At 42.9% G+C, this 23,850-nt stretch overlaps 1 protein-coding gene across 3 annotated transcripts in view; it reads left to right on the top strand.

Annotated features, from left to right (window-relative positions):
* Nucleotides 1–488: 488 nt before the first annotated feature.
* The window catches only part of cenpf (centromere protein F), a 59,907-nt gene continuing 36,545 nt past the window's right edge, over nt 489–23,850 (top strand). For 2 of the 3 annotated variants that reach the window (XM_070889464.1, XM_070889462.1), the window contains exons 1-7: nt 489–560; nt 1,916–2,111; nt 5,413–5,609; nt 7,694–7,806; nt 8,254–8,345; nt 13,704–13,980; nt 15,026–15,228. In XM_070889464.1, the coding sequence (XP_070745565.1) occupies nt 1,950–2,111; nt 5,413–5,609; nt 7,694–7,806; nt 8,254–8,345; nt 13,704–13,980; nt 15,026–15,228 (1,044 nt within the window). In that variant the 5' untranslated portion in view covers nt 489–560; nt 1,916–1,949. Of the gene's footprint in view, nt 561–1,386; nt 1,419–1,915; nt 2,112–5,412; nt 5,610–7,693; nt 7,807–8,253; nt 8,346–13,703; nt 13,981–15,025; nt 15,229–23,850 lie in introns of those variants that run through there. The other variant, XM_070889463.1, reaches the window with a different exon arrangement.

Genomic DNA, 23,850 nt, shown 5'->3' with positions numbered 1-23,850 from the left:
AGCCTACATTTACAGGTGTAAGAGTTTTAAAACAATCAAAAATATAATTTAATTAAATTTAAAAAACATATTTTTAAAAATCCTGCCTACTATGTTACATTCATTTTTAGGATTTCTAGGCCATCATTGTACATGGTTGTTTCTTCTGTAGCAGCGAGGTCATGGCCAATGACTCAGAGATGAACTCCTCAGTGAGCGAACCCAACAGAAGAAGCAACTCCCGGACTCTTGTTCAATCAGGAGCCCGCCTTACGGGCACCCAGACAACACAACGGCTGAGGTGAAACAACCAATCCACGGAGAGGCCCGAGTTTGAATTTAGAAGGCCACCAATCAAACATTGCGCCCGGCCTCCGTTTGCGTTGAAATGAACCAATCAAACATCAAAGCGAGTCACGGTAGCTCGTCAGAGACGGGTTCAAAATGGGCGTGTGCTACCGTTAGCCAATAGAAACCCTCGATACATTGGAACCTTTTACCGTTGATTACGCACACGTTTGAAACTCGGAGCGCTACAATTTGAAATCGGGCTGTTGGTGTTGATGGAGGCGTCGGCTCAGGTTGGTGCCGAATCGTATGTTTTAACCGGTGCTTCCTTTGACGGCGGTGTGCCCGGGTTGCTGTGGGTGTGTGAGCTTCTTTGTAGATTGTTAGCTGATCGCTCCCTTGGTTTGTGTTTTGAGCGATAGGTGGGTGGGGAGCGAGGGCGCATCGCATCCATCAGTGCCTGCGGGTAAATGAGCAGTGGGGGTAGTGAGCAGTGAGGGTGGTGAGTACTTTGAACAAGTCAGTAGTGATCATTGTTAAATGGGTTAATCTTGGTACTTGCTATCTACCTAGGTAGAACTCAAACGGTAGTGTAATCCAGTGAGAGTAATGATCACATAATGTAGTGCAAACCGCAATGAGAGTAGTGATCACTGAGTGTACTGCAGTCCCATTTAACACACCATTACGAATACGTTGAAGTGTGAAGTTACTGTTTTGACAATTTACTGTAAGTTACTGTTTTTAATATTTGTTATCCTTAAAGAATGACATTTGGGCAGGTTTGTTTGTGTGTACATTTCTTTAAATTGATTTTCTGCTTAATAAAATATTTTGAATGTGATTTCCTCAAATAATAGTGGTATTATAATGAATTATTAAACAAGCAACTGTTTCACTTAATGTCTAGTTTATTGTATTTTGTTTGAAATTATTGTAAGCCATGTTTTGAGCTCCCCAAAGGATTGTAGGAGAGATGCTGATGGTTGTGTATCAGTTAGATTTAAAAATAATTGTTTTTCATTCTACATGGAGTTACTGAACCATGAGCATCAAATATCTTTTACAGCATCTTGTATTCCTTCTGAAATCTGATGGGCTATGCAGACTGGAAAGGTGAAGAAAAGTTGCTCTAATTCCACCAGACAGGGGTCAGCAGCCTTTTCAAATAATTCAGAGTTGTGCTCAGCAAATTCACTCAACAATGATTGCCCCAACTGATGTTTAGGAATGGGCATTATATTGCAATGACGTGTTATGCAATTTGATTGGCGTAGCCTAGAATAGCTGAGTGATATTCATAACATTGTATAGTAAAATATTTTTTTGAGCAGAGGACTACCACTGGCCCATCTGCCCTACCCCTCTAAACCTTCCAGCAGCTTCATTACTGTGGATCTGAAACTAAGAGTCTTGTGTCCCTTTTCCTAGTGGGAATTGATCCAATGCTATTTAAAGAAACAGCTCGTTATCTTCTGTTGCATCGCCCCATGTGGTATATGCTGTTCCAGTTTCGCTCATTTTAAAATTGAGGAATACTTTTTCCTTTGACAACTGACAATAAAGGGTGTGCCTTTTAAAGTATATATGTCACTTTGATTCCATGCAAATTGTTGCAGTATAATCTAGAACTTTTCCTTTTTCACAGGTCATGACCTAATATTTTTACAAAATTGAACAAAATGAGTTGGGTTGTAGAAGAGTGGAAGGAGGGGTTGTCCACAAAAGCTCTCCAGAAGATACAGGAGATTGAGACTCAGTTGGATAAACTCAAAAAAGAACGTCAGCAGCGGCAGTTTCAGCTAGAATCCCTGGAAGCTGCACTGCTGAAACAAAAACAAAAGGTGATTACTTTTCACTTATTCAGACATGGTTTAGTTGATCCTATGTGTCGGCTTGTTTCGTGAATGTTGGCTTGCTTGACTAGGTTAGGAGTTTGTAAGTTGAAGCCCCACAATGGGCTTGAGCATGTAATCTAGGCTCCAGCACAATACTGAGAACACGCTGCATTATCAGAATTGCTGTCTTTCATGTGGGATGTTAAAGCGATACCCCGTTTGCCTATTCTGGTGAACCTAAAAGTATGTGGGGAGCAGGCGGGTAAGTGGAGCTGAGTCCACGGCCAGATCAGCCATGATCTTGTTGAGTGGCGGAGCAGGCTCGAGGGGCTAGATGGCCTATTCCTGTTCCTAATTCTTATGTTCTTATTTCTCAAAGACACACTGACCATCATTCTTCACTCACCCAACATCAATAAAAACTGATTATCTTGTTATTCATTCATTTGCTGTTTGTGAGACTTTTCTGTGTGCAAAATTGGCTGCTGTATTGATATTCAGCAAAGCATGCAACATGATCATGACGCATACTCTTAAAGGCACCTTCATTAAATGATGGGCTCATCTTTAGAAATACTCAACACGTTCCAAATCACTTTACAGCCAATAGAGACTACAAAGGTATGAGGGCAGAGTTGGCTAAAGTGGACTGGGAAATTAGATTAAAGTGTAGGATGGTTGATGAACAGGGACTGTCATTTAAGGAGATATTTCACAACTCTCAAGAAAAATATATTCCAATGAGGAGGAAAGGGCGTAAGAGAAAAGATAGCCATCCGTAGCGAAATAAAGGATGGTATCCAATTAAAAACAAGGGCCTACAAAGTGGCCAAAACTAGTGGGAGGACAGAAGATTGGAAAGCTTTTAAAAGCCAGCCAAAAAAAATGATTAAGAAAGGGAAGATAGACTATGAAAGTAAACTAGCACGAAATATAAAAACGGATAGCTAGAGTTTCTATAGGTATATAAAAAGGAAGAGTGGCTAAAGTAAATGCTGGTCCCTTAGAGGATGAGACTGGGGAATTAGTGATGGAGAACATGCAGATGGCAGAAACTCTGAACAAATATTTTGTGTCAGTCTTTACGGTAGAGGACGCTAAAAATATCCCAACAATGGATAGTCAAGGGGCTATAGAGGGGGAGGAACGTAACACAATCACTAAGGAGGTAGTACTCAGTAAGATAATAGGACTAAAGGCGGATAAATCCCCTGGAACTGATGGCTTGCATCCGAGGGATGAGAAGTAGCGGCAGGGATAGTGGATGCATTGATTTTAATTTACCAAAATTCACTGGAATCTGGGGAGGTTCCAGCAGATTGGAAAACTCTAAATATAATGCCCCTATTTTAAAAAAGGAGGCGGACAAAAAGCAGGAAACTGTAGCGGGACATTTGGAAAAACATAATTCGGTCAGGTAGAGTCAGCATGGATTTATGAAGGGGAAGTCGGTCAGGTAGAGTCAGCATGGATTTATGAAGGGGAAGTCATGTTTGACAAATTTGCTGAAATTCTTTGAGGATGAGGGGACAGCATCAAACAAGAACTAAGGGATGTGTGCAATAAAGGTACAGCAGTAATCATGGGCGACTTTAATCTACACATTGATTGGGCTAACCTAACTGGTAGCAATGCGATGGAGGAGGATTTCCTGGAGTGTATTAGGGATGGTTTTCTAGTCCAATCTGTCGAGGAACCAACCATCCTAGACTGGATGTTGTGTAATGAGAAGGGACTAATTAGCAATCTTGTTGTGCGAGGCCCCTTGGGGGAAAAGTGACCATAATATGGTAGAATTCCTTATTAAGATGGAGAGTGACAAAGTTAATTCGGAAACTAGGGTCATGAACTTAAGGAAAGGTAACTTCGACGGTATGAAGCGTGAATTGGCTAGAATAGACTGGCATAGGATACTCAAAGGGTTGAAGGTGGATAAGCAGTGGCAAACATTTAAAGATCACATGGATGAACTTCAGCAATTGTTCATCCCTGTCTGGAGTAAAAATAAAACTGGGAAGGTGGCTCAACCATGGTTAACAAAGGAAATTAAAGATAGTGTTAAAGCCAAGGAAGAGGCATATAAATTGGCTAGAAAAAGCAACAAACATGAGGACTGGGAAAAATTTAGAATTCAACAGAGGAGGACTAAGGGTTTAATTAGGAGGGGGAAAACAGAGTATGAGAGGAAGCTTGCAGGGAATATAAAAACTGACTGCAAAAGCTTCTATAAATATGTGAAGAGAAAAAGATTAGTAAAGACAAGCGTAGGTCCCTTGCAGTCAGATTCAGGTGAATTTATAATGAGAACAAAGAAATGGCAGACCAATTGAACCAATACTTCGGTTCTGTCTTCACGAAGGAAGATACAAATAACCTTCCGGTGGTACTAGGGAACAGTGGGTCTAGTGAGAAGGATATCCTTTTTAGGCAGGAAATTGTGTTAGGGAAATTGATGGGATTGAAGTCTCATTGGGAAAGCCGGCCCTGGAATCGCACAATCGCACAGCTTAGAGAGAATATTGATGCTGACATGGACATATATCGCCATTACTTCATTGTCACTGGGCCAATATCCTGGCATCGCCTACCTAATACCGCTGTGGGATTAACATTAGTACAAGAACTGCAGTGGTTCAAGGAGCATGCCATTCATCACTTTCTCAGCGCAACTAGCATTGGGCTTTCAATGCAGCAGTGGCTTAGTTGTAGCACTTTCGCCTCCTGAGTCAGATGGTTGTGGGTTCAAGCCTCACTCCAGAATCTTGAGAATATAGTCTAGGCTGACACATCAGTGCAGTACTGAGGGAGTGCTGCATTGTTGGAGGTGCCTTCTTTCAGATGAGATGTTAAATTAAGCTCCTGTCTTCCCTCAAGCAGATGTAAAAGAGAAGGGGCTTTCTCCCAATGTCCTGGTCAATATTTATTCTTCTACCAACATCACTAAAACAGATTATCTGGTGATTGAATCCTTATGATTCAAATGTGAGAGTGCTATCAACAGCCAATCAGACATTTATATTTACATTCATGTTATAAGAATAGTTTGATCTTGAATCTATTTTCGCTGTGATGCTCTCATTGTAAAATAGCCTGTTGACGTTCACTGGTTGAAATAAACAATAAATTACTTTGGGTGCATAGCACCAGCAGAATCACAGCCCAGAAACATATAAAAGACTTCAAAAGGGAGTAAAGTGGGGCTGGAGTTGGGAGGCATCGTGGTTATTGTAAAGTAACCAGTAGCTTTTTTTCTTTCTATGGTAGAAAGGATATGATAAATCATTTTCCATCACTACTTTTAAAACAGGTAGAAAATGAGAAGACTGAAACAAGTGCTCTGAAGCGGGAGCACCAGAACCTAATAGAATCATATGACAACCTTGAAAAAACCAGGCAGAAGATTTCCCATGAACTCCAGGTGAAGGAATCACAAGTTAATTACCTGGAGGGGCAGCTTGCATCAAGCAAGAAACAGGTGGACAAACTTGAGCAAGAGAACAAGAGGTAAAGAGGTTTTTATACTGTGATAAAATTGACTTGAGAATATTCTAACCCATAGCCATACAGAGTGCCAAGGTAGAACTGCTTGGTGCCAAAAGACAGGGTGGCCGAAATTGCCTCTTTCTATAAGAGCCGTGACCGCCTCAAAGAGGTGGCCACGGGTCAACGAGGACTCACCGCCTAATCAGCGCAGTGTCACCGATATTTTATAAATTGGCTTCCATGTTTTTGCCTGCGGTAATGGTCACTGCGCTGCCTGTGGCCGCACCGTCGGGCACGCACCGATCCCCTTTCCACTCCACATAGAAAATTGCCTCGCGGGAGCAGATCGACTGGCAATTGGTGCCACTGATCGATTTCCCCTGCAGGAAGCTGTGTGTACCTGGGCAGCATGTCGGCCCCTTAAAGGGGAGGGCGCTCTGCCGCCGCTGCCATTTTATTTTAATTGTTGGCTGACCCGAGGTTGGCCCGACAATGGAGGCCACGGGTTTGGCTGAGCCGCCAGCAGGCAGCCCGGCACCCCCTCTTGGCTACCGGGCCACTGGCCTGGCCGAAACCCTCCCTAGTGGCCCAGTGGGCGCCACTAACATGACTGCAGAGTTCGTAGTGACCCTCCCCTTTAACTGAAAGAGAAGGACATTGTGACGTGTCACATCATCGCGCTGACCTGGTCCAATGGTACTTCTGCTCGGAAAACTGCACCGACACACAAAAATCAAAGAGCTGAACATCAAAAAATTAAAAAAACGGTAAGTGCGCCCTGTTTGGGACGGATGGCAATTTCGGCCCCAGGGATGTAGCACTCCTGGAACCAGACAATCATTAAGGTGGCCCAAATTAGATTTTGTGTAAGCCTCCACCAGTAAACTATTTCCCCCCCCCCAAACAGTCTTCTGAACAGAGCCTCTCAATAGGAAACATGACAGCATTTTATTGGTTAAAAATGTGGGGCAGTATAACTTAAAAGTTCAAATATTAATTGGAATAAAGTAATTGTGAAGAAACCTGGTGCTAAATAGTTAGCCACCAGAGGGTGCTGTTTAAATTCATATGGCATCTTGAATTCAACAACACAGTTGCTGATTGAATTATTTTTGGAATAGCAGAAAAATATTTTTTACATAGGGTATGTTTTGTCCTAGATCTCCTGGTTATGTCATTAATGTAAAGCAGCACTTTAGCTTACTTGGTTAAGTTGGTGAGTGGCTAAGCTGTAAAGACCAGGATATTCACAGTTTGTGATCGGCTCTGTTCAAATGGGTGCAAGTGTGCTACAAATGGCTTCAGTTCCTCTGCAATAAGGAGAGGAAAATTTGCCATGCTTTCAATTCCTAATCAGTATCCAGTAACCCCTATTGAGAGTACACATGCATGGATGTCATGTTGAAGACAGTATCAGGCTCTGCAGTAATGATGTGTGTGGTAAAATAGCCTGCTGACTTTCTGTCTCGTCTCAAAACATGAATAACAGCCACGTGGGTTTAGATACCGGAGGATGATTGGCATCTGTGGAACTGTGTCCCAGCAAGGAGTTGATGCCTTTGGGACAGAGGAAAGGAGAAAAAAAATTGTTGAAAGAGGAAAACACCACTGTAGGCAAAATAATGTGACTGCTCCTGTTTTCCTCATTCATTTAACCTCCTCCTGGAATACTGTACTTTGATTTATAGGGGGAGGGAGGGATATGTCCCTTTAACAATTTATTGCAAGTTACCCATATGACCTAGCGTGTAAACAATGTGGTGTGGTATTGGCGAGAAGTAGTTATGAGCTGTAAAGTAAAATTGGTGGCTAGATTACATTTTACATTAGCCATCTTTGGGGGTGGTGGGGATATAGGTGCAGGAAATTAATGGTAACATGAAGGTATTGTATAATTATCTTAATAGCTGAAGAAAACTGATGTAGACCAGTCATTGTGTAACTCGCTTTTTATTATATAGACAGGCTGAACTACATTTGAGATTTTTTTTCTACTTTATTAGTCTTTGAAATGAAACTATATAAGAATTATTTCTGCTTCTGCAAATGAAAAGATAGATAATACTTTATATCACCTAACAACCTGCACTTTTTTAAAAAAACAGATACAAGTCTGAATTTGAGCGAAGCCAGCAGACTGCAATGCCAGCAGATGTACAGTCTAGAACACCACAAAGAAACCTCTCTGGACCTACGACACCAAATCAAAATGTTGATGGTAAGCTGGGCTAGAGATACTATTGTCTATTGTATATTAATGTTTTAAAGGTTTTAACATTGCAAAAAAATGTCAAAGTGTTAGCCATGGCTTATTGGTAGCACTCTCGCTTCTGAGACAGATGGTTATGTGTCAAATGCCACTCCAAGATTTGAGCACATAATCTCGGCTGTCTTTCAGCTAATTGCAAGGCCAATTATAATGCCCCTTACAGCTGCCCTGGCTAAGATCTGCCAATATATGGGATCCTTCTGGTCTGCATGATTGGGAATACCAAGTGGTGGATTAAAAAATAACAGCCACAGCTGAACTGCTAATTAGAGAATAGTCATTGTTATTTTTGCATAATGTACCAAAAGATTTTAATATTTTTGTCAACTTGTGTGAAACAAAGTTAGAGGAGGTTGTTTGATGCCAAATCATTTTGTTGATTCTCTTCTCTTCCAGATTCAAAACTGAAGGAACTGCAGGAAAAATATAGTAAAGAAGTGGAAGAAAGAAGCCGATTGGAAACAGAACTCAAAATAATTCAGGCCAAGGTGAGATAAATCTGTTATGCCTACTGAACAACACAGCAGATCTGTTGGCATTTAAAAAGAGATGGGAAAGGTGACTGAACTGGGAACTGTTTCATTACCGGCAACATTAACTTAAATGTTCTCTTACGAGTTGCTGATGTATATTTCCAGCATTTTATTTTTTACATTTCAGATTTATTCATAGCATTTAGAGCTTTTATTTTTCCCTTTTTTATTCCTGTTTTGTCCACTTTTGGGGCCCAAAATTCGCCACCATTTAGCTCCATTTTTTTGAGCGGTGTTTTTTGGAGCTAACCTAATTTAAGGTGATTTTGCTAGTTTTGCCAATGGTATAGAAACATAGAAAATAAGTGCAGGAGTAGGCCATTCGGCCCTTCTAGCCTGCACCGCCATTCAATGAGTTCATGGCTGAACATTCAACTTCAGTACCCCATTCCTGCTTTCTCGCCATACCCCTTGATCCCCCTAGTAGTAAGGACCTCATCTAACTCCTTTTTGAATATATCTAACTCCTTTTTGAATATAGCCCTTGATGAAAATAGTGATTTTTCCTCCTTAAAAGCCCAGGGGGAGATGGAAGCCAAGCGCCGAGCTCCTGTGCCAGGCCGAGGGAGAGATCCTGTCGGCCGCCGCACCGACCGCCGCACCGACCCTGTGTGCCTCGAGCACGGTGATCAGCCCGGTGAATATAACGCCGTCCTTAAGATAAAGACCGTTTTTTTTAAAAAGTACCGTTTTTCTGACGTCACTCTGGGTCAAACCCGTCCATAACGCCGTTTTGGATAGTTTCGCCAATTTTTTTTTCAGGACAGTGCTAAGGACCACTTTTTAAAACCTTGCCGTACCAAGTTGGCGTCCAATCGAAATCGGCGTTCCCGACGCCATCTTGGGAAACTGAGCTGAGTTATAGCTTTTGGAGGGAGGGAACAACATTTATATTATATACAAACTACTTAAAAATGTTTGTGTGGAGAGAAAAGACAAACTTTATTGCAGTTCAAAACTGAAATTGCGAAAGTGCTTAAGTTCCACCACCGATCTGTTGACGTCCCGTCTCCGCTGATCACCGGGCTCGAGGCACACAGGGTCGGTGCGGCGGCCGACAGGATCTCTCCCTCGGCCTGGCACAGGAGCTCGGCGCTTGGCTTCCATCTCCCCCTGGGCTTTTAAGGAGGAAAAATCACTATTTTCATCAAGGGCTTGCTCATCTCCTCTCCATGGACCCATCTGTGGTTACTGTTACCCCTCAGAATTCCTTCGTTTGCATATATGAGGCGCAGCTATTTGATAAGAGATTTGTTGCTTGATAAATATGATAAATCCCTTTTTGACACTTATGGACGCAACACCAATTTTCACACATGTAGTACTATGTAATACTGTTGCTTACTATGCTGCAATGAGTGCTTGTATATCTTCCCTGTACTTTCCTCTTTCTCCTCTCCTACCTCCAACCCCACCCTTGAGGAAGTGCATCCATGCAATATCATAGAATCATAGATATTCTTGCAGCAAGGAAGGAGGCTATTTCGGCCCATCGTGTATGCACCAGCCAACAAGAGACTATCCAGCCAAATCCCACTTTGCAGCTCTAGGTCCGTAACCCTGCAGGTCACGGCATTTCAAGTGCACATCCAAGTACTTTTTAAATGTGGTGAGGGTTTCTGCCTCTACCACCCTTTCAGGCAGTGAGTTCCAGACCCCCACAACCATCTGCGTGAAGAAATTTCCCCTCAAATCCCCTCTAAACCTTCTACCAATTACTTTAAATTTATGCGCCCTGGTTGTTGACCCCTCTGCTAAGGGAAAATAGGCCCTTTCTATCCACTATATCTAGGCCCCTCATAATTTTATACACCTCAATTAGGTCTCCCCTCAGTCTCCTCTGTTCCAAGGAAAACAAACCCAGCCTATCCAATCTGTCCTCATAGCTAAGATTCTCCAGTCCCGGCAACATCCTCGTAAATCTCCTCTGTACCCTCTCCAGTGCAATCAAGTCTTTCCTGTAATGCGGTGACCAGAACTGCACGCAGTACTCCAGCTGTGGCCTAACCAGTGTTGTATACAGTTCAAACATAACCCATCTGCTCTTATATTCTATGCCTCGGCTAATAAAGGCCTTCTTAACCACCTTATCTACCGGCCTGCTACCTTCAGGGATCTGTGGACATGCACTCCCAGGTCCCTTTGTTCCTCTACACTTTTCAGTGTTCTACCATTTATTGTGTATTCCCTTTCCTTGTTAGCCCTCCCCAAATGCATTACCTCATATTTCTCCGGATTAAATTCCATTTGCCACTGTTCTGCCCACCTGACCAGTTGATTGATATCTTCCTGCAGTCCGCAGCTTTCTTCTTCATTATCAACCACACAGTCTATTTTTGTATCATCTGCAAGCTTCTTAATCGTATTGCCTATATTCCAATATGCTGGACTTCCCTAAGCAATCCAGAATGGGAAGAGGCCAGATTTGTGGCAGGGTTTTTGGAAAAATTAGCTGTATTTAAATTCTGTTTTCCACTAGCCTTGCTTTCTGGTTTGTTTTCCAACTATTATATATACAATCAAACCTTTTTGTGCCATTTTAATGGTAGATTGTGGGTTCACATCCATGGCTTCCTCTGGTGGGTTCTGATTTCTGCTTTGCCATCAGGGAGATTCAGTTGAAAGGCACTTTCCTGCAGGGAATTCAGGAAATTCATGGATTTAGTTCATGCATACCATTCTTGTACACTTCCAAATAGATGGTGCAAAAGTTACACAGTCAGAATTGTTACGTAGCGTCATATCATTGATCCCCTAACTACAGGGGAGATAGTATAATACAACAATTTGAATTTGGGGAAAATAAGGCATTGCTACTATGGCATTGTGTAATATTTGCTAATTGATGACCGTTTTTTATAAAATTAATAACATTCCAATTTCTTAAAACTAAAACTAAAACCTGTTTTTAAAAAAAGGGAAACTCTCAAGGACTGTCTCCTCAAACCCTTCTCTTACCTCCAACAAATGTGAGGAACTCACGCACTTCTTTGTCACCAAGGCTGAGACTATCTGCTCAGGTGCCTCTTGTGCTTTCCCACCTTCCCCTTGCTGCCTAAGGGCTGAATCGTTGTCTCTTGTTTTTTCACCCATCTTCCTCTATGCTACCTTTGAGCACAATCAGACCCACCTTCTGCTCTCTGTACCCCATTCGTACTAAATTGCTGGCCACTTTCCTTCGTGGTCTCCATGCTAACTGACATTTTAAATGGTTCCCCATCTCTGTTCTGTCCCTCGTTCCTTTAAAAACCACCATCATCACCCTTTCTCAAAAAACCCACCCTCAACCCGTCTATCCTAGCAAACTACTGCCCCATTGTCAGTCTCTCAAATTTGCTTGAATGTGATGTGATACGTCTCAATCTGTGTATATCTTTCCTGGAGTTCTTTGTTTGACTCTCCAATCAGGTTTCCACCCTTGCCACAGCACTGAACGGCCCTAACCAACATCATAAATGACATTTTCTGTGACTGTGCATTATGCCTCCTCATACTCCTCGATCTCTCTGGTTGACCACGCCATCCTCCAATAACCTTTCCTCCAATGTCCAGCTTAGTGAGATTACCCTTGCTTGTTTTCACTCTTACCAACCAGAGCATCTCCCCCAACGGCTTCTCTTCCAGCCTACACAGCATTACCTCCGGAGTCCCCCCAAGGATCTATGCATGGCTCCTATTCCTCATCTACTTGCTGCACCTTGGTATCATCATCCACAGACATGGGGTCAGCTGTCACGTGCACATTGATGACATCCAGCTCTATATCCCCACCACCTCTGTCATGAGGGAGTGGTTAAGTGTATTTAGTAGCTGCAAAAGTATTGTGGCAAATGGAGGGCCAGTGGCTAGACAGTTGAGATTTAAAAAGTGTGGTTATAAATAATTTGGGTTTGAGTTTTCTCCAAGGATGGACACAAGGAAGTAGGGCTTTAAGGGGGTAGGGGGATGAGTGGTATGAGGAAGTGATTGGAGATGGCTTTGTCTGTTTGAGACCATGGGAAATGGCAAGATTGAGAGGGTGGTCGCGAGAATAGGTGTAGGTGAGTTTATATGGAGGAAAAGATTTAGTGTGGACTGGAAGTCAGTGAATTTGGAGGAGGGAAGGGAAGGGAAACTGAGATGAATATTTAAATAACTGAAAATGAGAAGATGAAATGTGGAGGCTGAGGGACGATTTCTCAGTGAGAAATTGGGGTGGGGCATAAAGTGATGGTGGACAACAATCATTTTAAAGAGGTGAGTGGGTAGAACAATGTGAGTTGCTCGGAAGAGGAGAAAATACCAAAGGATACGGGGGAGAGACCAAGGTGATAAGAGTCACACCATCACTGCAGTGGTGCAGGTGATGAAAAGTATAACTTGGTGAGGAGCCTTCACTAAGGGGAAACATGCCACCATCCACGAGTGAGCAGATATTCTGAAGGTACGGGCAGTGATTATTGGTCCAGTGACTGAGTCAAATAGGGCACTGGTGGTTGAGGTGAGTGGGACGATAGGAGATTTATGAGGTTATACCCCAGGGGCACTCTGGGCAAGCAAGTCCGTGAGATCGGAGGATGGGGAATTTGGCATTGCTGTTTGTAATTTAAAATTCTCATCCCTGTCTTTAAATCTCATCATAACTTAACCTTGCCTATCTCTAATGTCCTCCAGCCCTACAACCTCTCCCCCTGAACTCTTCATTCGACTAAATCTGGCCTCTTGTGCACCGCTCCCTCTCTTTTCATCCCACCATTGGCGGCCATGCTTTCAGCCACCTAGGCCCCATGCTCTGGAATTCCCTCCCTGAACCCCTCTGCCTCTCCACCTCTCTGTCCTCCCTTAAGACCTTGTTAAAATCTATCTTTTTAACCAAGGTTATAGTTGCACCCCACCCCCCAATTTCCTTTGGCATGGTGTCCATTTTTTGATGACACCTTTGTGAAGCACTTTGGGACATTTTCCACGTTAAAGGCCCCATATAAATGTGAACTGTTGTGGTGGTGTCTCGTACTCTTCTAAAAATGTAGGAAGACACTTTCCCTGGTGGCCTGGACGGTGCAATGAGTTAGCACACTGTCCTGCTTCTTTTCAGACCTGGGATTGAACCTCTGTTAACTATAAGGGCCTCATGATAGTCACAAACCAGTTCCAAATGTGTCCTCATCACCCATCTCATCAAATTTGATATTAAATCGACTTTTGCTTTGAGAATGTAGAAGAATGGCTTGTGGAAATAGAAGGTCTTGCGCTGATAGGGGTGTTCTCAATTTAGGATTAAGTTACTTTGTTGTAGTGGAAAACGCCTTGAATTAAGTTTTTATACTTTTGCAGTTGACCAACCAAACACAACCTCATAGCACCATTAGCCATCGGAATATTGCACGGCAGCGATCCTCTTCATCTGTATTTCCATGGCAACAAGATCAGACTCCAAGTCAGCAAGCCTCCTCACTGGAGACCCCGTTGAAGAAGGGTAGTGCTGTGAATCTTCAATGGGAACAGGAAGAAACTCCCTTCAAGCATTGTCCCAAGTCGCTGCAAAAGACCCCACACCCTACAGGTGTGGACAGCTCCAAGCAGGAGGAACAACTGAAATTACAAAATCAAGGTATTGTAGTGACCAAAGAATAACAATTTCTTGTAACTAATCATTTTGAAAGATAAACTGCTTTTAGGAACATTTTTCTAATTCTAAGTACCATCAGGACTAAGAGTGATGTACAAGCACTCATTATATCCATCTTCCTAACAATACTTCTCGATTTGTCCTTCTCTCTTGGTCATTTCAATCTTGGTGGTGTCCTGCAGTATTCTCCAATTTGTCACCTACTGTTGGCAACAAGCATTTTCAAGTTAATTATGGCACAGCCAGCTGCAGAATTATGCTTGCTTTATTCTACTCCAATAATGTGCCTTGAATCCAATTTTAGAAGGGCACCTTGCACTGCACCAGTGTGAAACTTTTTACTTCCCACATCAGCAATATATTGATTGTTACTTATGTCCCAATTGGTAACAATTTTGTCCTGTAGCCTTCAATCCGCTAAGACGTGGGCCGAGATATCCAAGCTCACTTCATAGAAGATCATTATAACCAAGAGAGACAGAAAAAAAGATTCATCCCATTGGTCTGAACAGGATTTGAATGCAAGCACCAAAGATCGAAGAGCAGTATGATAGTTCACCCAATTCTAAGAATCATTCTGCAGCAAATAATGTGTATTTTCCAAGTTATTAATCTTTGTACTGCTGTAAATCTACATCTCCCCGTTTTCTCCTGTGGCTTTTATTAAAAAAACGGAAGTGCCTGTAACTGAAATTGAATTAATCAGTTAGTTATCCTAAATTGGATTGAATCAACTAATTAAATTTGTGAGGAATCCTTTACTTTTCTTCTCAACCTTACAGCATGCTCATGAATGTGCCTCTCCCCTTCTCAAAGTATACTTTAAAGTAATGCAAATTGATAATTTTTGTTTTTGTGCATTTACTCAAATACTCTATATTCTTGTCACAATGTTGGCCATTACATTGCTCTTGAATGAAATAGTTTAATAAAATGTTTCAGATGGAGTAAATGATTAGTTGCTGTAATGTAACAGTATCTAATGTATAGTACTGCTCTGATGAACAGTGTTCACTTTCTTTTGAAGAACTGCAAACCAAAATTTTGGATTTGGAACTTCGACTTCAAGCTCAGGAGAAAGAAATAAAAAATCATATGAACAAGTTACATGAAATTCAATTCCAGTTTGAGAAAGCTAAAATAGATTTTTCAGAGAAAGAACACAAACTGAGTAAGTGCAGAGATGAATTGACCAAGGTGACTGCGCAGTGTGAACAAGCCAGTACTAAGGTACAGTAGGATGAATTAATTCACTCTCAAGTTCTCAATTTTTCAGATTTGGTTACCAATATGTTCTGTGATTGTAATGTGCCTAATCGGTTTAATTTTATTCAGTCTTTAAAAATCTGTTCAGTGTGCAGTTTTTGGAATAACTTTATACAGTATTCTTTAATAAGAACATAAGAAATAGGAGCAGGAGTAGACATAGACAGGCTAAGTGAGTGGGAAAACATTTGGCAGATGGAGTATAATGTTGGAAAGTGTGAGGTCATGCACTTTGGCAGGAAAAATCAAAGAGCAAGTTATTATTTAAATGGAGAAAGATTGCAAAGTGCCGCAGTACAGCGGGACCTGGGGGTACTTGTGCATGAAACACAAACGGTTAGTATGCAGGTACAGCAAGTGATCAGGAAGGCCAATGGAATCTTGGCCCTTACTGCAAAAGGGATGGAGTATAAAAGCAGGGAAGTCTTGCTACAGTTATACAGGGTGTTGGTGAGGCCTGTGGCAAACATACTTGCTTGAAACTCATTTGTTCTTGTCTTACGCTTATATTTTAGGGTATTGCTCCTATGTCTTATGTTCTTATGAGTAGGCCATACGGCCCCTCGAGCCTGCTCCGCCATTTAATACGATCATGGCTGATCCGATCATGGACTCGGGTCCACTTCCCTGCCCACTCCCCATAACCCCTTATTCCCTTATCGTTTAAGAAACTGTCTATTTCGGTCTTAAATTTATTCAATGTCCCAGCTTCCACAGCTCTCTGAGGCAGCGAATTCCACAGATTTACAACCCTCAGAGAAGAAATTTCTCCTCATCTCAGTTTTAAATGGGCAGCCCCTTTTTCTAAGATTATGCCCTCTAGTTCTAGTCTCCCCCATCAGTGGAATCATCCTCCCTACATCCATCTTGTCAAGCCCCCTCATAATCTTAAACGTTTGACTAACGGGTCTATAGTTTCCTGCTTTTTGTCTGCCTCCTTTTTTAAATAGGGGCGTTACATTTGTAGTTTACCAATCTTCTGAATTGCATAGGGAAGTCCAGCATATTGCAATATAGGGGGTATGATTAAGAAGTTTGCAGTTGATACAAAAATAGGCTGTGTGATTGATAATGAAGAAAGCTGCGGACTGCAGGAAGATATCAATCAACTGGTCAGGTGGGCAGAACAGTGGCAAACATACTTGCTTGAAACTTATTTGTTCTTGTCTTGCGTTTATATTTTATCAGGTGTTTGTTATATCGAGTCTACAGCACAGAAATGGGTAATTCGGTCCAACTGGTTATTGCTCCACACAAGCGTCCCCCCACCCTCTTCATCTAACCCTGTCAGCATATCTTTCTATTCCTTTCTTCCTTGTGTGATTATCTAGCTTCCCCTTAAATGCATCTATGCTATTTGCCACAGCTACTCCTTGTGGTAGTGCATTCTACATTCTTGCCACTCTGGATAAATCATCATCTTGGCAGTCCCTCGGAATTGAGGAAGACTAGCTTCCACTCTTAACATGAGTTCTTAGGTGGCTGTACAGTCCAATACGAGAACCACAGTCTCTGTCACAGGTTGTTGAGGGAAGGGATGGGTGGGACTGGTTTGCCCACTCTTTCCGCTGCCTGCGCTTGATTTCTGCATGCCCTCGGCGAGGAGACTCGAGGAGCTCAGCGCCCTCCCAGATGCACTTCCTCCACTTAGGGCGGTCTTTGGCCAGGGACTCCCAAGTGTCAGTGGGGATGTTGCATTATCAGGGAGGCTTTGAGGGTGTCCTTGTAATGTTTCCGCTGTCTACCTTTGGCTTGTTTGCCGTGAAGGAGTTTCGAGTAGAGCGCTTGCTTTGGGACTCGTGTCTGGCATGCGAACTATGTGGCCTGCCCAGCGGAGCTGATCAAGTGTGGTCAGTGCTTCAGTGCTGGGAATGTTGGCCTGGTCGAGGACGCTAACGTTGGTGCGTTTGTCCTCCCAGGGGATTTGTAGGATCTTGCGGAGACATAGTTGGTGGTATTTCTCCAGTGACTTGAGGTGTCTACTGTACATGGTCCATGCTTCTGAGCCATACAGGAGGGCGGTTATTACTGCAGCCCTGTAGACCATGAACTTGGTGACAGTTTTGAGGGCCTGATCTTCAAACACTCTTTTCCTCAGGCGGCCGAAGGCTGCACTGGCGCACCGGAGGTGGTGTTGGATCTCGTCGTCAGTGCCTGCTCTTGTTGATAGGAGGCTCCCGAGATAAGGGAAGTGGTCCACATTGTCCAGGGCCGTGCTGTGGATCTCGATGACTGCGGGGCAGTGCTGTGCGGCGAGGACAGGCTGGTGGAGGACCTTTGTCTTACTGATGTTTAGCGTAAGACCCATGCTTTCGTACGCCTCAATAAATACATCGACTATGCCCTGGAGTTCAGCCTCTGTGTATGCGCAGAGGTTGGGGTGGTCTTCGATCTGGCCTGGAGATGGCGAAGGTTAAATAGGTTCCCACTGGTTCTGTAGTTTAGTTCCACTCCAGCGGGGAGCTTGTTGATTGTGAGGTGGAGCATGGCAGCGAGGAAGATTGAGAAGAGGGTTGGGGCGATGACGCAGCCCTGCTTGACCCTGCATTGGGTCTGTGATGGATACGTTGGTAAGGATCACAGCCTGCATGTTGTCATGGAGCAGGTGGAGGATGGTCAAATACTTTTGAGGGCATCCGCCGAAGCGAAGGAGGACGCTCCAAAGACCCTCGCGGTTGACAGTGTCAAAGGCCTTTGTAAGGTCGAAGAAGGCCATGTATAAGGGCTGGCGCTGTTCCCTGCATTTTTCCTGCAGCTGTTGTGCTGCAAAAATCATGTCCGTTGTGCCCCGTAGGGGACGAAATCCGCACTGCGACTGGGTAAATAAGCTTCTCCTGAATTACCTGTTGGATTTATTAGTGACTATCTTATATTTATGACCTCTATTTTTGCACTCCCGCACAAGTGGTAACATTTTCTCTACATATACCCTATCAAACACTTCCATTATCTTAATGACCTCTATGAGGTCACCCTGCAGCCTTATCTTTTCTAGAGAAAAGCAACCTAGCTGTTCAATCTTTCCTGATAGGTGTATCTTCTCAGTCCTGGTACCATCCTTCTGAATCTTTCTATTTTGCACCTTCTCCAGTGCCTCGATATTTTTTTATAATATGGAGACCAAAACTATCCACAGTATTCCAAGTGTGGTCTAACCAAAGTTCTATACAAGTTAACACCACATTTTAACTTTGCAGTTCTGTCCTTCTAGAAATGAACTTCAGTGCGTGGTTCGCTTTTTTTTTTAAGGCCTTATTCGTTGCGTTGCTGCATTTAGTGATTTGAGAATGTGTACTCCCAGATCCCTTGTTCCTCTTCTCATTTAGGGGGCGAAGTTCACCTGTTGTGTGCCTCTGGGTGCCCTAACAGGCTGAAAACCGGTTTCCGCCCGGGGAGGGGGCTATCGCTCCCGTGGAATTACGCAGGAGTTAGTGGAAACGCTGACATGGTAGCGCCGGGCCATGGGCCGCTAAGCAAAAGGCGATGACGTCATTGCGTGCGCGCCCCACGAGCGTTGTCAGCGCCAGCCTCGCAGGTCGTCCAGTCTTGCTGCTGCGCTGCGTGGTCCGGGCCAGCAGCGTGCAGCCCAGCACTCTGAGTGCCGTGCTGCAACCAAGGTACCACGTCATCCTGGTGGCCCAGTGGAAGCCATCAGAGACCCTGCAGAGTGCGCAGGGGCCACCCACTTTAACGGAAGGGGAAGGTCGTTGAAATGCGTCAGCATTACGCGGAGAAGCCGTGTACCGCTGCTGATCCCTCCCGAGTAGCACCCTGGGTACCGGCCAACAGGAAGTGGAATGCGCGATATTGTGCTCCATTTCCTGTAGGGACGGTAACCCCTATTTCGCTTCCGGGGTGGGACCTCTGCGCCGGGTGCAGAATATCCGGCCCCGGCAAGGTTACCACACCCAATCGGGGCAATAGCCAAATTTGACCACTTAAACTCTTACTTTCCAAGCAATACGTGGACTCTTTATCTTCCTACTAAAATGCACCATTTCACCTAACCTCTTCGTATTCCCTTTTGTTACCTCCTTTTATTGTCTGTATTTAGTGTAAGCCTTTTTCTTCAGTTTTAATTTTACCTTTGTGTCTTTATTCATCCATCGTATTTCATTATTGGCTTGTTTGTTGATTTCTAATGGAGTATATTTCTTCTGAATTCTTTTGATCACCGTTTTAAACATTTCCCACTATTCTATCTCTCTCCTTTTTTTCCAGTTTACTTTCCCTAGTTCCATTCTCATTCTGTCAAGTTTGTTTTTTTCCCCCAATCTATTACTTTGGTCTTTGTCTTCCTTATTGGTTTCATGCCAGCAACCATGCTTGTTTTACTTGCACAAGATAGTGGATGTGGGCGAGAAGGCGTAGGCTGCTTAAGTATTCGGAAACTACATCATAACCAAATTTAATTGGATCCACCCTCTAATTAATGGTCTTAATTTTTGTTTCCCAATATCAATGGAAACCTGTTTCCATTTTTAAAACTATGTTGGAAACTGGGTACCTCCAACGATAGTGGACAACTTATTTATGGCAAGATGCTTTGCAATCCTTAAACTAAAGATATTTTATTTATTTTATCATAATGTACTGCTAATAAACATGAAGGCACAATTTAATCTACATGGATAGACATTTATTTGTTTTGTTTTTAATGTTCAGTGTAGGTGAGGTTTATTTTATTTATTTTAACTGGGTCACTTTTTCTGGATTTACATGGTACCTTTTAAAGAGGGCTTCATTTCCATATATTAATGTTGAGTTTGGGTCCTCTTCATCTGTTTAGTTAATTTAGTCTGTTACCCTTTAGCCCTCTAATATGTGGTAATCCATGCTTCTATAGGTATATAAAAAGGAAAAGAGTGGCTAAAGTAAATGTGGTCCCTTAGAGGACAAGACTGGGAAACATGGAGATGGCAGAAACTCTGAACAAATATTTTGTATCAGTCTTTATGGAAGAGGACACTAATAATATTCCAACAGTGGGTAGTCTAGGAGCTATGGGGGGGGGGGGAGGAACTTAACACAATCACAATCACTAAGGAGGTGGTACTCAGTAAGATAATGGGACTACAGGCAGATAAATCCCCAGGACCTGATGGCTTGTATCCGAGGGTGTTAAGAGAAGTAGCGGCAGGGATAATGGATGCATTGGTTGTAATTTACCAAAATTCCCTGCATTCTGGGGAGGTCCCAGCTGATTGGTAAACTACAAATGTAACGCCCCTATTTTAAAAAGGAGGCAGACAAAAAGCAGGAAACTATAGACCCGTTAGTCTAATATCTGTGGTTGGGAAAATGTTGGAGTCCATTATTAAAGAAGCAGTAGCAGGACATTTGGAAAAGCAAAATTCGGCCAGGCAGAGTCAACATGGATTTATGAAGGGGAAGTCATGTTTGACAAATTTGCTGGAGTTCTTTGAGGATGTAACGAACAGGGTGGATAAAGGGGAACCAGTGGATGTGGTGTATTTGGACTTCCAGAAGGCATTTGACAAGGTGCCACATAAAAGGTTACTGCACAAGATAAAAGTTCACAGGGTTGGGGGTAATATATTAGAGGATAGAGGATTATCTTAACTAACAGATAACAGAGTCGGGATAAATGGTTCATTCTCTGGTTGGCAACCAGTAACAAGTGGGGTGCCGCAGGGATCAGTGCTGGGACCCCAACTAATTACAATCTACATTGCGACTTGGAAGAAGGGACTGAGTGTAACATAGCCAAGTTTGCTGATGATACAAAGATGGGAGGAAAAGCAATGTGTGAGGAGGACACAAAAAATCTGCAAAAGGACATAGGCTAAATGAGTGGGCAAAAATTTGGTACATGGAGTATATTGTTGGAAAGTGTGACATCATGCACTTTGGCAGAAAAAAAATCAAAGAGCAAGTTATTATTTAAATGGAGAAAGATTGCAAAGTGCCGCAGTACAGCGGGACCTGGGGGTACTTTTGCATGAAACACAAAAGGATAGTATGCAGGTACAGCAAGTGATCAGGAAGGCCAATGGTATCTTTGCAAAGGGAATGGAGTATAAAAGCAGGGAAGTCTTGCTACAGCTATACAAGGCATTGGTGAGGCCACACCTGGAATACTGTGCAGTTTTGGTTTCCATATTTACAAAAGGATATACTTGCTTTGAAGGCAGTTCAGAGAAGGTTCACTAGGTTGATTCTGGAGATGAGGGGGTTGACATGAGGAAAGGTTGAGTAGATTGGGCCTTTACTCATTGGAATTCAGAAGAATGAGAGGTGATCATTGAAACGTATAAGATTATGAGGGGAATTGACAAAGTGGATGCAGAGAGGATGTTTCTACTGATGGGGGAGACTAGAACTAGAGGGCATGATCTTAGAATAAGGGGCCGCCCATATAAAACAGAGATGAGGAGGAATTTCTTCTCTGAGGGTTGTAAATCTGTGCAATTCGCTACCTCCAAGAACTGGAAGCTGGGACATTGAATAAATTTAAGACAGAAATAGACAGTTTCATAAACGGTAAAGGCATAAGGGGTTATGAGAAGCGAGTGGGGAAGTGGAGCTGAGTCCATGATCAGATCAGCCACGAATTTATTGAATGGTGGAGCAGGCTCAAGGGGCAGTATGGCCTACTCCTGTTCCTATTTCTTATGTTCTTATTAATCTTCCAGAGATTCAATTGGATCACGGGATTCATGTGACTGCATAGGTTGGATTTCTTTCTTCAAGTGATGGTCACTGTACTTGTCTCTTTCCAGCCCTGTTTCTGGCTTGTCCTCACCAGTCTTGGGCTTATAGCTACTGTTGTACTCTCCCTGCTCTTCCTTGTATATACCAAATTCTTTGTGATTAAAAAATCTTGATCTCATTTGCTCGCCATGAGCTACAAAACGATGGCAACTTGGCAAATTTGTGCAGTGCATGACACTCTTAGCCGCTTAGCTAACTTTGTTTCCAGCCACACATCCTGCTTGATCCCATCAATGACTCACTGATCTCCTGCATGTGTTCAGACTCCAGTGCTTGAGCAAAACTCCTAGTTCAAGTGGACTTTATCTGAGTGCTTGCTTTGTGTGACCCCTCTTCTCTTGCACGCTAAGAATTTTGAGGCCTTGAGTAATGGAGAGTGGGGACTGAGTGGGTGTAAGGGCAGGATCAGGGATTGGATGGATGAGGCCCTGTAAGCAATGTCATGGAGATTCATGCGTTTAAAAAATATTTTCGAATCAGAACTTAGGGATGCAAAGTACTCTCTTACCTACTCCTATTTTAAAAAGATAAAAGGGATCCATTACACTAGCTGTCCCCTATTTTACTGCAAGCATTGTTGGCACTATGATAGGATGTTGCTTTTCAGCTGTGATTCTCTATATGATGAGTTCATGATTTCAGTTGTACTATCCAGAAAGTGGAGTAGGGTAAATGAAGACTAAATGTTTTCCCATAGGAGGTAGAGAAAAATCAATGGGTAAATCACTCTGAGCAGCCCTGGTTAGACCACACCTGGAGTACTGTGAGCAGTTTGGGGCACCACTCCTTAGGAAGGATATGTTGGCCATGGAGGGAGTGCAGTGTAGATTTACCAGAATGCTACCTGTATTCCAAGGGTTATTACACAAACTAGGGTTGTATTCCTTGGAATTTAGAAGGTTATGGGGTGATTTGATCAAAGTTTTCAAGTTATTAAGGGGAATAGATAGGGTGGTTAGAGAAACTATTTCTGCTGGTTGGGGAGTCTAGGACTAGGAGGCAAAGTCTAAAAATTGTGTTCTTGTGCAACTCTTAGCAAATAGCTATCAAGTCTGGAGCAGCTTATCTTCTTAATCTTGACTAAAAATAAGGTGGGACTGTTAAATGGGGCAATTTTAAAGGGGGTACAGGGACGGAGATACGTACACAAATCTTTGAAGGTGGCAGGATTAGCTGAGAAGGCGGTTACAAATGTATCTGGCATCCTTGACTTTATTAATAGGAGTAGAGATCAAAAGCAAGTTATGCTAAGCCATTTATAAAACACTGGTTAGGCCTCCGCTGGAGTATTGTGTTCAATACTGGGCACCACACTTGAGAAAGGATGTCAAGGCTTAGGAGAGGGTGCAGAGAAGGATTACTAGAATGGTACCAGGGGTGAGGAACTTCACTTAGGTGGAGAGACTGGAGAAGGTGGGGTTGTTCTCCTTAAGAGCAGAGAAGGTTAAAAGGGGATTTGATAGAAGTGTTCAAAACCATGAACTGCTTTGATAAAATAAATAAGGAAATCTGTTTCCAGTGGCAGAAGGATCGGTAACCAGAGGACAGTTTTAAGGTGATTGGTAAAAGAACTAGAGGTGACATGGGGAACCATTTTTTTTTTTACACAGCGAGTTGTTGCGATCTGAAATGCACTGCCTGAAAGGGTTGTGGAAGCAGAATCAATAGTAACATTCAAAAGAGAATTGGATAGATACTTGAAGGAAAAAAAACACAAGACTATGGAGAAAGATCAGGGGAATGGGACTAATTCAATAGCTCTACCAATGAACCAGTGCAGGCCTGATGGGATAAATGGCCTCCTGTGCTGATCATTCTTTGATTCTATAAGCACTGTAGCATTCAGAATTG

The sequence above is a fragment of the Pristiophorus japonicus genome, chromosome 9 (genome assembly GCF_044704955.1).
Source record: "Pristiophorus japonicus isolate sPriJap1 chromosome 9, sPriJap1.hap1, whole genome shotgun sequence".
NCBI classification, from domain to species: Eukaryota; Metazoa; Chordata; class Chondrichthyes; family Pristiophoridae; genus Pristiophorus; species Pristiophorus japonicus.
This window is presented reverse-complemented; position numbering and strand designations above follow the sequence as displayed.